At 37.4% G+C, this 17,858-nt stretch overlaps 2 protein-coding genes across 2 annotated transcripts in view; both read left to right on the top strand.

Moving 5' to 3' along the window:
- Positions 1-17,858, top strand: part of LOC122976057 (NLR family CARD domain-containing protein 3-like) — a 29,791-nt gene that overhangs the window by 2,426 nt on the left and 9,507 nt on the right. Inside the window, exons 4-5 of the mRNA XM_044344323.1 lie at positions 83-256; positions 1,509-1,682. Coding sequence (XP_044200258.1) covers positions 83-256; positions 1,509-1,682 — 348 coding nt within the window. The remainder of the gene's footprint in view (positions 1-82; positions 257-1,508; positions 1,683-17,858) is intronic.
- Positions 1,784-3,941, top strand: LOC122976112 (stonustoxin subunit beta-like). Its single transcript, XM_044344415.1, has 2 exons — positions 1,784-2,035; positions 2,190-3,941. Exons 1-2 carry the CDS (start codon positions 1,957-1,959, stop codon positions 2,729-2,731), a joined length of 621 nt encoding a protein of 206 aa, XP_044200350.1. The 5' UTR covers positions 1,784-1,956; the 3' UTR covers positions 2,732-3,941.

Below are 17,858 nucleotides of genomic sequence, written 5' to 3'. Positions count from 1 at the left end.
TATTTAAATACTCTATCTTTTCAATAAGACAGAAAAATAAATAACTCCTAACTTGTTTTTTTCCTTTATATTTTCTTTCCAGGTTGAGTGGCTGTAACCTGTCAGAGAGAAGCTGTGCAGCTCTGTCCTCGGTTCTCAGCTCCCAGTCCTCTAGTCTGAGAGAGTTGGAGATGAGTAACAACAACCTGCAAAATTCAGGAGTGAAGCTGCTGTCTGCTGGACTGGAGAGTCCACACTGTACACTGGAAACTCTCAGGTCAGGATTCATCAACCTGTTCAACAGATGAACATTTAAAATCTGAATGATATTAGAGGATAACATTAAACCTGTGTAGGATTGTCTCTGCTAATATGATTTGTCAAACCAATTTTTACTAAGGTTCAGCAGTAGATAATTACTTGTAGATTTACAAGCAGATTTTTATTGTTTTTGTAGTTAGGAACATGAACAGAGCAAGAATAGTTGAGGTCCATGGATCATTACATAGCTGGTCAGTTATACAGACATGTAAACACATACAGTAAGAGAGATACAGAGAGAAAAGCTAAAAATATGGTAAAGCCCACATATACACACAAAGGGGACACAAATAGACAATATTCATGGGTAGACAGTTTACATAATGAAATAATAATAATATTACCAATGATAATAGTAAATTAAAAAGTGAGAGAGAGGGGGGAAAAACAGAAACAAGTCTTTTACATGAGAACCGTGAGAAAGTATTGGTTAAAAACCAGTCTTCACATAATAAGCTTGATAGGGCTCCCAGATCTTAGAGAAAATGTTAGATTTACCCTTAAGTGAGTATTTGATTTTCTCTAAACCCTCCGAATAACGTGATGCATGGAGAGGGTTGAATATTGGTATGGTGTATTTTGGGAAGGCATTTAAATACCCTGTCCAAGAGTTTCTCCACTAAAGGGCAGGCCCAAATTGGGTGGTATAAAGAAGCAGGTTCTTAGCAAGTGTCTTACATCTAATTAGTCAAAATTGGTTGCAATATGACTTATCTTGGCCCCGGTCCAATGAATCCAGTGGTATTTTGAATTGTATTAAATGATGTTTAGCATTGAAGTGAGAAGAAAATATCCAATCCAGTGCACCATACCAGGTATGATTATCCAATTCACACATCCTAAATTCACACTCTTGCTTCCAAATTCGATGGGGTCTGGAACCCAGTTAGGTTGCTATAGGTCTTCAAATCACACTTCTGGATATCTCATTTGAATGAGGGTGTCAGTTATAGTAGGCGGGGGTCTGGAAAGGAAGTTAGGAGTATTAGTTCGAATGAAATGGAGGAAAAGTTACTCGCTGATGGCACCCAACCTGGAAGTCCTTCAATGCAGATTTTTGTTTTCACTTGTTTTGTTTCTGTTGTTGAATTATTGAATACCACAGATGATTTTACAGATTTCCTCTAACCATGTCTAAAAACTGTTGCACCTGGACAGTTGCACACAGCAGCACTGTCAGACATGTGCGTTGTTTTGTGTGTCTGCAGCCTGTCAGGATGTCTGATCACAGAGGAAGGCTGTGCTTCTCTGGTCTCAGCTCTGAGCGCCAACCCCTCCCATCTGAGAGAGCTTGACCTGAGCTACAATCATCCAGGAAGCTCAGGAGAAAAGCTGTTGTCTGCTGGACTGGAGGATTCACACTGGAGACTGAACACTCTCAGGTATGGAGAGACAATGTCTGATAGAGGGGGAAGAACTGGAAACATTTTCTCTGTCAGATCTCACCTAAATCTTTGCATTTTTGTTATTTCTAACTGAAGTTTCCTGTAAATGTTGAAAGATAAACCAAATTAGATTCAATCAGGGTTTCAGAGGGATTGGGATACCGGATTCAGATTGGACAAAAGTCTATCAAAGCCCAACCCCACATTTGAACAGAATAATAAAACAGTAGACTAGAGCGATGTAATGTCCATGTTTGCATGCTGAAAGAGAATGTGCTGCTCTGACCCCCCTCCTCCTTTCAGGCTGCAGCCTGCTGGGGTCCAATGGTTGAAACCAGGTCTGAGGAAGTGTAAGTGTGTTTTTCATTTGATTCATGAAAACAAAACAAACTTCAAACTGTGACATCACTCATTCACATCCTACTGAGGATGAAGATGATGTCATCATCAAACAGATGATAGATCAATAACTGCAGCTCTATTGTGTCTTGTTCTATCCATCAGATTTCTGTCAACTCACACTGGATCCAAACACAGCACACAGAAAACTCAAACTGTCTGACAACAACAGGAAGGTGACATATGTGGAGGAGGATCAGTCATATCCTGATCATCCAGACAGATTTGATTACTGGCCTCAGCTGCTGTGTAGAAATGATCTGACTGGTCGCTGTTACTGGGAGGTCGAGTGGAGAGGAAGCCTTTATATAGTAGTGTCTTACAGAGGAATCAGCAAGAGAGGAAACAATGATGACTGCAAGTTTGGAGGGAATGATCAGTCCTGGACTCTGTACCTCTCCGATAAACATTACTCCATCTGGCACAATAACAGTGGAGCATCCGTCTCCTACTCTTCCTCCTCCTCCTCCTCTGTCTCTTATAGAGTAGCAGTGTATGTGGACTGTCCTGCTGGCACTCTGTCCTTCTACAGAGTCTCCTCTGACACACTGATCCACCTCCACACCTTCAACACCACATTCACTCAGCCTCTGTGTCCTGGGTTTGGGTTCTGGCCTGGTTCCTCAGTGTCTCTTTGTTCTCTGTAGGAGGGAGAGTCTCCTCCTGTTAGAGAAACTTTCTCATGTTATTTAGCACCAACCTGATCTCTCACTGCTTGTAAATTCAGTTTCTAAACCCAACATGGTTTCCACATGGCTGACAGTTTGTTTGTCAGTCACATATAAACACATTTAAAAAGCTGTAAAAAAAAGAAGCTGATGTTCTCAGAGCAGATAGCCCAGTCTGTTAGAGGACTGTTTGGAGGTTCAGAGGTCGTGGGTTTGATCCTTATGAGTCTCAGCGAATTTTGAAGTCCAACACCCAAAGTGAAACTCAGAAGCTCTCAGAAAGAAAACCACCACCGGCTGAAAGTTTACTGAAATGTCAAGTTGTGACAAAGGCTTTTAAAAATGTTGGAAGAGTTTTGCCAACTAACTATAACACACATAATGACAGTAAGTATCCGCTGGCCTATAGAGACACTTTGTTGTTTTTCCTCTCCTCTTTTTTCGGGGGGTTCTTGTTCAATTAGATGTTTTTTTAATCATATAGTCAATTCAGAAACCAACATGTTTTTATGTGTTTCTACTGGATGTGCATGTAGAGCTGTAAATAAACATTATGATCAAGAATTCATCAATTCACAGTTTTGTATATAAAATGTGAAGAAATTTTGAAAATTGTGTAAAATGCTCTCATTTTGTCTGAACTAAAGTCCAGAACAGTAAAATATTGTTTATTATCATGTAAGACAAAGAAAAGCATTAAATCTGTACACCTGAGAAGCTAAAACCATGTTTGCTTCAAAATGACTCAAATAATTATTGAATGTTGATTGATAAATCAATGAATGTCTGTAAAATGTCAGGAAATTGTGTAAATTGTGTAAAATGCTGGTTCTAATTTCACAGAGTCAAAGGTGACGTCTTTAAATGTCTCATTTTGTCTGAACTAAAGTCCAGAACAGTAAGATATTCTGTTTATCATCATGTAAGACAAAGAAAAGCATTAAATCTTCACAAGCTAAAAGCAGAAAATGTTTGCCTCAAAATGACTCAAATGATTATTAAGTGTTAATTTTCTGTTGATGGATAATCAATGAATGGACTAATTGTTGCAGCTCTGGCTGTATGTGAACAGAATATTAGAGAGCAAACAGCTGACAGTTTAGCGCCTTACTAAATATCCACAATAAAAAGCTAATTTACAGGATAATAAATCTCTTTAAACTTTTTAAAAAATGTTTCTCATTTCCTGTTTTGTGTTGTACCAAGTAAAGTTGATCATTTGTATCAGGCAGAAATAAATGTATCTGCAGCATCACCTGTTATGTCCAATAAAAAAAGGATCATAAATAATAATAGAAGCTTTAATTTGATCTTTATTGTCAGATTCAGAAAAATGTCACTCTAATAATAAGCTGAACATTATTAATAGTTATATTGTTTATTCACACACAGTTTAGCGCAGGGTCAGTTTCTCATTTCTACAACCTTCACACAACTCAACTTTGAATGAAAAGTCACATTTTGATATAAATCATCAACATTAATAGTTATATTTGGAAAATGTGCTTTGGACAAAAAGCAAGTGTTTTCTTCTCTAGGAAGAAAACAGTGAAACACGTGTCGGTTAACTTTCTGCACACAAAGTGAATACAGACGTCCGTTTGTCTTCTTCTGCTGTGACAATCAGCACGTCAGAGGTCAGAGGTCAGATCAGGTATGTGACGATGAGCTGAGAGAGGAGAAAGTAAGAAAGAAAGTAAAGACAGTAAAAAGCTCAGCTCAACATCCAAACACAGACTGCTTACAGAGCTGCAAGCATGGAGGCGAAACCATCACATCTACAGATCCAGGTACAGTTCTCCACTTTACTTTATCACAGAAAAACTCTCATTTTTCTCTTTTTCACTTCATTTGAAAGATGAAGAAAACATCTGGACTCCTGCTGTCAAACTTCATCCAAACTAGCAGCTGTTTTCTATTTCCATCATGCTGAACATGCAGGTTTGGAAAAACTAAATCTTTCTCCAAATGTCACCAAACAAGACTTTTACAGTCCGTTAAGAAACTCTTACTATCAGAAATAAACATGTGTCTGATTTTACAGTCCTGAACATTTTCACATGTTGGAAAATCAAATTTATTTGTGTCGCAGCTTTACAATCCACATTTATGTTGAAATCTTAACCGAATATTTCCTTCTTTATTTCAGGGATTTTTGTTTATTTGCTGCTTTTATGTTGTTCTTTTTATATCTGAATGTCTCTGCTTCTGATTGGACATTTATCTTCAATCAAAAAGACAAATCAAATCTTTTTCTGCTATAATAATAATAATAATAATAATAATAATAATAATAATAATAATACACTTTATTTGTGATGTTAAATGAAATAAATACTAGAAAAATAGAAAGTAAAAAGAATCAAACAGCTCTTGGTTTGGTTTTCTAAAAAAACAAATTTTCAAACTAGTTTGAAATGAAAGACTGATGCTGCGCTGATGGAAATGATGACAAGTTTCAGAGTTTCAAATCCTCTGATCACGTGTTGTTGTTGTGTTTGATTCTTCAGTTGGGCTGAAACATGATGAGTCGTCGGCTGCTGAGCGTCTTCATCCTGCTGTCTGTCCTCACGCTGCTGCTGCCTGCAGCTGAGACACAAACAAACTCCAACTATTCAATCTGGATGACTTCAACTAAACACATTTTCATTCATATGTCAGTGCTTCCTTCTGACCTGTAGGGGGCGCAGTTTCACTCTCTGCACGTCTATCAATCAGTACAAATCCAAATAATGCTGCAGCTGCTAAACTTTAGAAAGATAAATCAAGACTAAATGGAAGGATGACACTTTTATTCTTCAGTATATAGAATTATAATATACTCAACATATTATCTATGTTGGTTGGACCAATAGCAGCATTTGAAACTTGTTAAATAAGGCTCATGATTATTCTATGAAATGGAAATAATGATAATAAGACTATTATTTTTTCTTGCTTTGTTTATGTATTGAATGATAGAGTTTTATTGTAAAACATGTTTGTAGTGAAAAGTATGGGAGCTTATGTGGACTGTCCTGCTGGCACTCTGTCCTTCTACAGAGTCTCTGACACACTGGCCCCATTTACAGCTGCTATTAACATGTGATCTGTATCTGGATACATTATCTGGATAATGACATCTGATCAATGGCTCTTTGCATTTACACTTACACGCTATTAAAATGCCTTCTGTTTTTCTCAGCTGTGCCCACATTGTGAAAGGATCCCAATATGCAAATGAGCTGCGCGGAGCTGGCGGACTTGTCAACAAACATATGGTGTCCCAGGTCACAGAAACTGCTGCCATCAACCAACGTCATTCACTTTTTTTACTCATCAATCTATTTTTTACAAAAAAACAAAGAAAAACATGTTATTTGTTTTTAATCAGGAGGAGAAAAAGTACAATATGTTTATGAAAATAAATAAAATTAAATAAAAGTGGATAATAATTAAACATTTACACACAAATAAACATCTTTTTCTCTTTTTGTCAATAGAAATATGTTTTTGAGAATAAATATCTCTAATTTAGATTTATTTCAGTTTACACCCCAGAAAGTTACATTCAGAAAGTGTCCACTGATTCATGAACTCCAGCTTTCAAACATTCAAACAGCAGCTGAGTGTTTGTTTGTTCATATGAGGAAGGTTCTGGTTTTAATCAAACTTCAACATCTGAACTTTACTCTGACTGAGACTCAAACACACACACACACACACACACACACACACACACACACACACACACACACACACACACACACACACACACACACACTGATGAAGGACGAGAAACTGTGTCGGTTAAATGAATGTGATGAAAATGCAGCTTTAACTGAAGCAAAAGCTGTTTTTCTACACAGACCTGCTCAAGACTCAACAGAGCTGCAGAGTGACATGAGAAAAGTTCAGTAAGTGGAGTTTGATTTCTCTACATGAAAGGGACATGGTTCTCTCTAGTTTGTGGAAAATGAATCACTAAATATTTCAGCTAGAGAAATTAATTTATTATGTCTAAACACTATCTAAACAGTCATTTCAAACAGAAACATCAGCTGCTAAACTTCCTCCTCAGACGAGGAAAGATGGCCGTCTGTTCATTACGTTCATATTTCAGACGCTTTTGTTTTTCATGTCTGTGTGAGAAGAAACTCTGAAGAGTCCAAAAGTCAGATTTGTGTGAATTATTAATTTTAATTCTGACTCTGTGATGGAGATTATTTCCATCTGATCTGTGATGTGTTCTGTAACAGGATGAAGAGCAATTATTGATGTGAAAAAATAACTTTTGTTATAAAAATATGTTTTATTCCTGTCAGTTACGTCTTAAATCTGATTAATCTAAATGTAACGTTCAGCTTCTCTTCAGATGAACGTCATGATGAGTTATTTTTTCTAACAGCTCAGTTAAACACTGAGAAACCATCAATACAACAATAAATCTACAAATACATGAACAATAAATGAGTGACAAACATCCTTAAAGTGTCATCATGTTGTGAGTCTTCCTACCTGTCCCTCCTCCTCTACAGGTGGAGCGCTGACTCGTTCCAGGAAACAGCTCGCCCTTGGCAAACGCTTTTCTGACAGATGTGGAGTGGAGAGTCATACACTACAGTATAGGCCTGCTACTGTTTCCTGTGGAAGCTTTAAATCAAATGTATTGTATTGACTGATGTGGAGGGGCAGTCAGAGGATGTCATCAAGTTCAATGTTGCTACAATAACATGCATACAGTCCACTTCTGTTCTTGCTTTATAAGGACTTATTACTGGTATATGCAGTTAGACAGGAGCTGATGATGTGTGTATTTATTGCTTCATATATCTTTGTAATCAGAGTTCATCTGTAACTACTGAGTTTCTCTCAGACGTTCATGTGTACCATCACCACATTAAAACACTGTCGGCTTTATGTACAATTTGATCCAAATTAAACTACTCAATTAAAAAAGGTTATAAAATAGCTTTGTTGACTTTGGCTCTATCTGGTGGGAGGATGAAGAACAACAGTGAGCTAACAGCCTCCATGTATTGGAAATATTGTTGAAATAGCTTCACTCTGCTTCTCTATCCCTCTTTGTGTTTGGAGTCATTTTACTAAAGTCATTAGTACAATTCTGATAACAATATTTAAGTATTTTTATCTTTTTTGTCAGCAGACAACAGACAGGTTTCACTTTACAGTTTGAACAACTCACCTAATTAACATTTATTGGAAACAGCTGATAAAATCTGCAGGGATGTTTGTCATTTCAGCAGATGTTCAGTAGTAAAACTAAGAAACAAGCAGCATGTTGAAGTGCTGACTGAACACAGATTGACCCTGAGAGAAATAACTCTGTCAGTCATTATGAGATTCAAGCGAAGAGAAGATGAAGAATGTTACATTTAGAGCAGAGGATTTAAAGTCTGAGCATTAGTAATGTCAACATGAACAAAAGTTCATATTAATGGATTTTTATCACTCATATCATTATTCTTTGTTCCTTGTCTTAATTTGATTTGGGGAATAATTGTGCTCTCAGTTATGGAACTACGGTTCCCATAATGCTTTGGGGGATGTAACAGGAAGTATAGCGTTGCCATGGATTCAGTGAGTTTGCTATGGATCAATTTAAGACATTTTGTAGTTTTATATACATTTTACAGGTCAGTGCTGCTACTGCAGGACAATGCAGTTATTTTGGTAGGTTGACCTTGTAAAATCTTAAAAGCTTGAACATTAATAATAATCATCAATTCATACTTGAGGCTGGTTTTCCTCCCAAATTTAGTTTCACTGTTTTCAGTTTAGAAAGGTTTTTACCAACACAATGTAAAATAGCTGCAGTCAAGTCAGATAGAGTTCACAACCATATATGAAAGGAAAACAATTATGACATGACCATTTATACAGTACGTTGAGTTATTGTTGACTGTGACTGTTCCTCCTGGCCATGAAGGAATTGATGTTTGGCTGAATTTTGAAATGTTTGCACAGTGACTGTAGATATCGTCCTCCATTACTTACATGGGATTTGCTTTAGAATCTCTTCTCTTCAGTGTGGACAGAAGCAACAATTACAACAACCAGTAACTCTTTCAACATACACGAGGATATGTCAGTATTGTTTTATGACAGACTTGAAAAATGTGAACCCTCCTTTAAGACCTGATGCTGGGCAGTAAAGGAGGTGCCTTGTGCATGTCTGGAAGGAAAATGATAATATAGTTCTCTGCTACTAAGGCTGAAATATTCATTAAAGACACAAATAAGCATCAGAAAAGCATATAAAGAACTGAAAAAAGAAGAATTAGCTAATTACCCCAATAATGTTTTAGCAGTTTTTCTTCAACCTGTTCCATCTTGCCTTCACTATCAGTAAACACTTTGACAGACTTTTTGTCTGTTAAAGCACTTTGTAAATTCTGTTTTTAAAGACTCTATATAAATAAAGTTATTCTTATTATATTATTAGTTGAAACTGAGCCTCACTATCAACCTCTATTAAAGATGTTTTAAATGAACACTAAATAAAATAACGCCCTCTAATATCAAAGGGTTTCTTGTACTGTCTGTCCAGACAGCTACTGTATACTTTGACTTCATGTTAATTGATGCGTCTGTTGGTCAAAGCGTTACCATGGTTACACACAGTATTTACAGAGAGAGAGAGTTCATGTTAATGTGTGACAGAGTCTGAGTTTTGTATTAAATAAGAGACTCACAAAGAGAGAATGTCTTTCTGTAACATGATATGCATCAGGCCGAGAGCAGCAGCCTCTCTAATTTTATACAGCAGTCTGCACAACAGCAAACACAGGAAACAGCATGTTTCTGATCATATTTTGACATCTTCCACCTTACATGGTTCTAAACCCAGATTATCAGACAAAGGAAGAAGACTCAGAGAATCATCATCACATATATAGTATACAAAACCCAGACAGTTGTAAATGAAGCAAAGCTTTCATATAAGGTGTTAAGATAGTGCTGACTTATAAGGCATGTCTCACTTGAAAAAAGAGCTAACACTGCCCTCTGGTGAACTAGTTAAAATTAACAAAATGAGTAATGGAAGAAGTATCTTTTACTTCAGTAAAAGTACCAACACAACAATATAAAAATACTCCATTACAAGTAAAAGTCCTGCATGAAAAATCCTACTACAGTAAAAGTACATAAGTATTATGAGCTTGATGTAGTTAAAGTATTGCAGTAAAAGTAGTGGTTTGGTTCCTCTGACTGATATATTATTATATATGACATCATTAGATTATTAATAGTGAAGCATCAGTGTTAGAGCAGCATGTTACTGTTGTAGCTGCTGGAGGTGGAGCTAGTTTACACTACTTTATATACAGTTAGCTAGTTTAGTCCAGTGGTTCCCAACCTAGGGGTCGGGCCCCTCCAAAGGGTCAGCAGATAAATCTGAGGGGTGGTGAGATGATTAATGGGAGAGGAAAGAAGAAAAAACAAAGTTCTGATACACAAATCTGTTTTCAGTTTTTTGACTTTTTCTCTAATCTTTGATTTTTGCTGAAATATTGGATCATTTGAACATTTATTGAAATGAAAGCATGTGAGAAGTTTAGAGGGAAAAATCACTATTTGGTGGAGCTGTTAACAACTCATAGACATGTGAAATGTGACCCGACTACACACTGCTTTTTGTAAGACGTCAAAAAGCCAAAAAGGTTGGAAACCTCTGGTTTCATCTTTAACAATGTGTTGTATTTTAAAAGCTTGTTATATTATCCATTGTGTCAAATCTTCATCTGAAAAGTAACTAAAGCTGTCAAATAAATGTAGTGGAGTAGAAAGTACAATATTTCCCTCTGAAATGTAGTGGAGTGGAAGTATAAAGTAGCATCACATGCAAAAAGTACCTTAGTACTGTACTTAAGTACAGTAGTTGAGTATTTTGCCACCAGTGGTTCTGTTTAGTTGAGTTTTGTTTGAACAAGAATGATCTCATCTGACATGCAAACTCATTGTCTCTCTGGGAGTGTCCGTGTGCAAGTTTAGTTTCACTTTCTGTGACAGTCGTGGCGCAGATAGACTTTTACATCCAGACATCAACCTGAAGGTAATGATACCGCTTTTAAACGTTTTACTTGTTACTTCTTCCTCTTTTACTTATTTATTTAGCGTAGTTACAATCAGAAACTGCACATAACTGCCGCTGAAGTGTTGTTATTACTGTGTCCAATACTTACTGATGACTGACGGCAGGTTTTCCTGCCTGATTCAGCCTGTGGAGGAGGCGGTGATGAGCCGCTGCTCTCCCCGCTGTCTGAGACACTAAATGCGGCTGCGCTCGGCCGGACAGCCGCTGGAGAACAGCTTTGACTTTCTGTGTCTACAGGTGAATATAGAGATGTTTCTATTTCTACTACAGGACTGATGTAGAGACAGCAGGGGGGTGAGGGGCCTCACTTATTATATTCAATAAATACAGTAGTATTCAGAAAGACAGCACTCATCTTATTGACTCTCCTCCAACATGAACTAGTGTCGCTTCTTTATGGAAATGTGTCATCAAATGTGTTTGGAAGCTCTTTATTGAGACTCATTTAGTTTGGAACTCTTTACAAATTTCTGGAAGGATCCATCTGCTTTTGTAACTTAAAGTACATTCACTCCCGTACTGTACTTAAGTACAATCTTCAAGTACTTGTACTTCCTTTTTCTGCTACTTTATACTTCCACTCCACTACATGACAGAGGGAGATATTTTACCATTCACTACATGTTTCTAGCTATGATTCAGATTTTAAATCAATATCCTCAGGCATCAGTGTCTTCAGTATAACATCACAGCAACAACAATAACAGTAAAAACAGATACATCAATCAAATGCACATCTACATATAAAAGTGCACATATAGAGTCATCCTAAATCAACATAAAGCACTACATGTTAATACATTAATGATATAATAATACAACACAGTCAGGAGCCATTATTTGTACTTTTACTGAAGAATACTTCCAAATGATCTTGTTTTTCTCTTAAATGGGAATTTTTTATTCATTTCTAACACAGCAGGAATTATAACAAACATATCTGATACATTTAAAATACATATGGTCTAATTTTAAATCTGTAAAAACTAATAATTTTACCTTTCACCTGCTGAGGTGAGTGACTTTATCTCTATGATTGTTAGATAAAGTTTATTTATTGATACAGTCCAGCCTGCATGTCTGTAGTTATAAGTTATGTGAGAACTGTGTGGAAAGTTCATCATGCTGCTTTTAGAGTTCAAAGTACAAACTAATATTTAGTCTTTCTTTGTTTGAGGTCTAAAGCGCTGTTATCAAGAGTTTTTATGCAGTCTCAAGATTTGAATTATAAGCTTTCAGTAGATCAGTGACTGAAATGCAACAACAAATGTGTTTTATGAGTCAGTTATTTCTTATAATTTCAAGAAAGTGTTCTGGACAGAAGCAATCAGTCTGGTTTTAATGAAACAATCTTATTTAAGTTAGTTGTGTTTAGTTTTAAAGCAGAATTCCAGAGCAAAAGCTAGAAAGATGAATGTGTACAAACTGCATCTTACTGCATGTCTGCAACTAAAGATGAACTTTACTGGTCTTTGTTGAGCTTCCTCAGTCACATGTTGGTTTTTCATCTTCACCTACTTGTCATTAGAAATGATTTGGCGCCCTCTGGTGGCACAAAGATAAACTGAACGATGTTACTATGAACACAGAGCTGCAACAATTAATTGATTCAACAGAAAATGATTTAATTCAACAGTCAATATTTTAATTGATTAATTGCTTTGAGGCGTTTATGAAAAAAAACCATTCTCTTCCAGATTCTCTGATTCCAGCTTCTTCAATGTGTATTAATAAATGTATTTTGTGGTTTCTTTAGTCTCTTTGACAGTAAACTGGAGATCTTTGGGTACAAAACAAGACATTTGATGATGTCATCATGGACTTGGGCATTTTTCACAATTTTCTGACGTTTTATGGACCAAACAACTAATTGATTAATTGATAATGAAAATCATTGTTAGTTGCAGCTCTAAACACAGATTACGTGAACTGTTTTTTTTAAATGACAGAAACCGTGACAACAACTAAACAGCTGTTTTCTAACAGGTCAGACTGAGGTTCAGATACCTTCTACTTGTTTATCAATACAACAATAAATCTACAAATACATGAAGAATAAATGAGTGACGAACATCCATAAAGTGTCATCATGTTGTGAGTCTTTCTACCTGTCCCTCCTCCTCTACAGGTGGAGCTCTGACTCGTTCCAGGAAACAGCTCACCTGTGACAAACACTTTTCTGATGGACGTGGAGTGGAGAGTCTTTGTCTTCAGCAGTTTGGATGTTAACTGTAAGTTTGCTTTGTTTCATAGTTGAACTTTCTCTTTAGTAACTTCAGGGTTTGTTTGTTGCTGTGTGATGTTTTTATTTCATCAGAAAGTTTGGAGAACTCTCATGTTGGAAGATAAATCTACATGTTGTTAAATGATTGATTTACTGGAGACAAACAATATTAATGAACAGCTGATGATTATTTCCTTTCTTGAGCTCTTAGAAATCAAACTAAATCTACTTTTTAAACGTTGTTTCCAGCGGTGTAAAGTCAGACACTACAGTATAGGCCTGCTACTGTTTCCTGTGAAAGCTTTAAATCAAGTGTATTGTATTGACTGATGTGGAGGGACAGTCAGAGGACGTCATCAAGTTCAATGTTGCTACAATAACATGCATACAGTCCACTTCTGTTCTTGCTTTATAATGACTTATTACTGGTATATGCAGTTAGACAGGAGCTGATGATGTGTGTATTTATTTCTTCATATATCTTTGTAATCAGAGTTCATCTGTAACTACTGAGTTTCTCTCAGAAGTTCACGTGTACCATCACCACATTAAAACACTGTCGGCTTTATGCACAATTTGATCAACATTAAACTACTCAATTAAAAAAGGCTATAAAATAGTTTCACTTTACACCAAATGACATTTTATCTGTGTTGTTAAATGTCTGGCAGCAGTTAAGATCTAACATCTGCTGCTGTTTAACAAGTTTGTATTTAATGTAAACAAAGTCATATCAAAGTAAATGTGCCCTGATTCTAATCATTTAATACATTTGTGTTTGTGCGTCATGTGCACTACTAATGTGACAACAACATCAAAGAGAACTAATAGATAACTGAAACTATTGACATGTTGTTTATTGGTGTTGAATTGACTGAATATGAATGAAATTCAGTCAGTGTGAGTCAGTGAATGTAAATCCTCCTCCATGCATCATGTGTGCTGCTCTTCACTTCACTGCAGCTTCATGACGCCATCTAGTGGATTGATAGTAGAAGTACAGCAGCTGATGGCAGCTTTCTCTGCGTCACACTGCGTCATCTTCATGACGCCATCTAGTGGATTGATAGTAGAAGTACAGCAGCTGATGGCAGCTTTCTCTGCGTCACACTGCTGTCTGGCTGCATTCACACGGATATATAACAGAAAATAACAGCCAATCACAGGAGGAGCAGCTGATATTTAGGATTTGACAGGAGAAATGATGTAAAGGATGATTTGTGTTTCCTCTCCAGGTGAAGGTAGAAAGTGTGTGTGACTGATGTGGATGTGACTTCAACAGCATGGATCAGTGTGAGGACAGAGAGGAGGGAGTGCCTCCCTCTAAACGCTCTCGGTGTGGGGAACATGACAGCCAGACCAAAGCTCAGAGGTGAGATGAGGATCTCTAACTGTCCATCACTGTTCTCCACCATCATTATTCACACTCAAAGCTCTGTGTGTGTTGTGTTGAAGAACAAGGAGGCAGCACAGACCAGACTCTGCTGGACCTGAACCTGAACCTGGACCTGAACCTGAACTTGAACCTGGACCTGAACCCAGCTGTGTGTCCTTCAAGAGTGACAACTCAAAGGATTTTGGGATTGATTTTAAACAACGACATTCATCTGATAAAATGTAAGTTGTTGGTGTCATGTTAATGTAAAACGTTTTTTTTTTTTAATTATTCAGTATTTTATTCAGAGACAATTTTACTGAATATGTGAGCTCAAATTGTTATTTCCAAGGCCAAGAGTTAGCATATCATTATCTTACCTTATTATTATTATTATTATTATTATTATTATTATTATTATTATTATTATTATTATTATTATGTTAATATGTGACTGAGATGGTCCTTTATGCTTCTACATTATAAATTAGGGTAATGTTAGCGGCTCTGATCTGTATTTGATTAGGGGCAGTTTACCAGATGTAACTTTGCCAAACTCATCTTGGTATGAACACATTAGATATTGATTGTCAAAAGATGACGGTAATTTATCAGAATTTTACTCTCACCTGGGTTTTTTAAGGTGCAAGTGTACTTGTTAAGCCAGGGATGTGCATTCGGTTTGCATTTCTGAGATTTAAGAGGTGCAACAGAATCAAGAATGGAGGCGCAATTTTTATTCCAGTACTTAACTAAGTCATCAGTTTTTGGAGTAGCTGTGGTGTAAACCTCAGGGCTGGATGCAAAAAAAGTCTCTGAAAACTGAGCTGCAGAATTTGAACTGAAAATCCAAGAATAAACGTTTCGGTCCACTCTCTTAGTTGGTTGTGTGATTGACACCTTTAAAGCGATAGTTTGGTGGTGAAAACTGAGGAGGAGGGAGTCACTTGGGTGATTGTGAGATGGTAAGTGGTCTGAGTCAGTTCTCTAATGGAAGTGATCATCCACCTCTGCTGGGTCGAACAGTGGGAAAGAGATCCATCTTCCGCCTTTCACCATGGCCGACTGGCTGGTTCCGGTGTTTCCAGCAGCGCTCACAGCTGTAGGCCTATGTGTTATCAGAGGAGCCGGTTAGTTCAAAGTTGGCAGGCGGAAATACAGCACTTCCTGCTGTTCTGTTCTCTGATTGGATTTTCAACATATTGGAGCTCAGTCTTTAGTTGGAACAGCTTGGTTATTGAGGTCATGCTTATTGACAGCTGACCATGTGTGGAGTGGGATTTATTTTAAGTCTGTGAAGATGATCCACAGTGGAAGTACCTCTGGTCACCCAAGGTGGTGTGCCTTGGGTTTTACCTCACTCTGGTATCCGCGGTAGTGTGGTGAGGCAAAAAACAAAGTCAAACAGCCAGAAAAGTTCCCCGGTAGTGCAATCCTGTGACTTGCTGTATAATCAAGATTAGGGATGTCCGTTTCAGTTAATTCTGCTTTCAACAGGCCGACACCCATTTACCAATAACTAACCCGGTTAATTTTTAAGAAAAGTTGTGATGTAGCTTTCTTCTGTGAGAGCTGTCCAGCAGTCGGTGGTCAGAGCTAACGTTAGCTTGACTTTTAGCTCATCTTTCACCGAAAAGTGTTTTTCAATGCGTTTAGTCACAGTAGCTCTTGATGGCATTATGTACTCTGGCATGAGGTACGAATATAAATAATAATATGAATATAAGACAGCCCTGATTATAAGATGACCCCCCTTTTCCAACAGCTGTTTTTGGAAAAATAACGTTCCTTTCTGAATATAACTTACAGTACAGTACAGTGAGGGAGGGACAGCTTCATGGAGGGTTGGTGAGAGCTGTTGGGACTACACCAAACTGACTCTGAGCTGAAAGCTACAAACAGATGGAGTTGTTGATTCTCAGTGGGATCAGCAGGACTAGTAAAGCTTGACCACTACAGGGAGTCATCTGATTCTCTGTTCACATCCAAATATCACTTGATGGACCTTTAGCTTGTGTTTGTCTGTGTGTGGACAGACATTATGTTAACTCATTCTTCGTGATTCCTCCACAGAGTGGACCAGGAGAGCTCAGAGGTTCCCAGTGGTCAGTCTGCCCAGCAGGATCAAACACACCTGGACTCCATATTTATGGTCTGTACATGCACAACAACTACTTTTACATCTATTCTGTTCACAGTCATCTCCATGCTGCACTTTGTAGACCAGTGGATTGTCAGTCTGTCCAACATGGATCTGATGTTTGCTTCATGATTTTTGTTTGATTGTGTAATTCATGTAGTATTCTGTTCCAGCTTTTGGAGAAGAACATCGTCACTTTTGTGAAGAACGAGCTGAAGAAGATGCAGAGGGTTCTGAGTTCAGATTACCCAGAATGCTTAGAGAGTCAGAGGGAGGATGAGGAGGTGTTGGATGGTGAGGAGGAGGAGCAGAGGAGGAGCAGCAGAGAGGCATTTCTGAAGATCACACTGCATTTCCTGAGGAGAATGAAGGAGGAGGAGCTGGCTGACCATCTGCAGAGCAGTAAGAGAATTTATATAAAGACTGGTGAAATAAGAGAGACTCAAATTGAATTAAATTCAAATTTGAATTGTTATAAATCCAAACATTTGTCAATATCCAGAAGTTTTTGCTTCATTATACATCCTGGCCGGAGGCTTTATGTCTGAGCCGTTTTAGTTGTTATACCCTTGATCTATCTTCAGATTTGCAGAATGACCTGAAAGTTGACCACCAATGTATAAAGTGTGCAGAAGGTACCACAAACCATGGGCCACTTTAAATTTCAGTGGCCTTCTCAGGCTTGAACCATTTTAATTCTTTTTTTAGAGCTTTTAAGTCGTCTAACACATTGAGCTAATTGGACCTAGTGTAGTAATAACAAAGTTCCCAAAGACGGCATTTTCAACATCTAGACCAAGTTCAGCAGAATATTTTTTATCCAGGTTAATTATGAACATTTATTTTCCTACTGTTTCATATACAAAACAGCAGTATGTAATGTGAACAGTACGTAGTGTGTGTTCTCAAAACCCTGCAAGAATACCAAATATTTGCATCAATACACCTTACTTATTTGCTTATTCTCTTAGGAAATGAAGTCATATTTCCTTTAAAGCACATTCAACAAGTTGTTGTTTTTTTATTGTTCTTTTAGAATCTCCTGTTATGTGCCAACTTAACCTCAAGTCTAGCCTGAAGAAGAAGTTCCAGTGTGTGTTTGAGGGGATTGCTAAAGCAGGAAACTCAACCCTTCTGACTCAGACCTACACAGAGCTCTACATCATAGAGGGAGGGACTGCAGAGGTCAATAATGAACATGAAGTCAGACAGATTGAAACAGCACCCAGGAAACCAGTCAGACCAGAAACAGCAATCAGAAAAGAAGAC

Source organism: Thunnus albacares, chromosome 24, assembly GCF_914725855.1.
Source record: "Thunnus albacares chromosome 24, fThuAlb1.1, whole genome shotgun sequence".
Taxonomy (NCBI): domain Eukaryota; kingdom Metazoa; phylum Chordata; class Actinopteri; order Scombriformes; family Scombridae; genus Thunnus; species Thunnus albacares.
Note: the sequence above shows the minus strand (reverse complement) of the source record. Positions and strands in the feature narration are given on the sequence as shown.

What these genes read in the sequence shown, in the direction of transcription:
- LOC122976112 (XM_044344415.1), top strand. Translation starts at nt 1,957, where the DNA reads ATGTGCTGCTCTGACCCCCCTCCTCCTTTCAGGCTGCAGCCTGCTGGG. An exon ending in GAAACCAGGTCTGAGGAAGT is followed by an intron (nt 2,036 to 2,189) that starts GTAAGTGTGTTT and finishes TCTATCCATCAG; the next exon opens with ATTTCTGTCAACTCACACTG.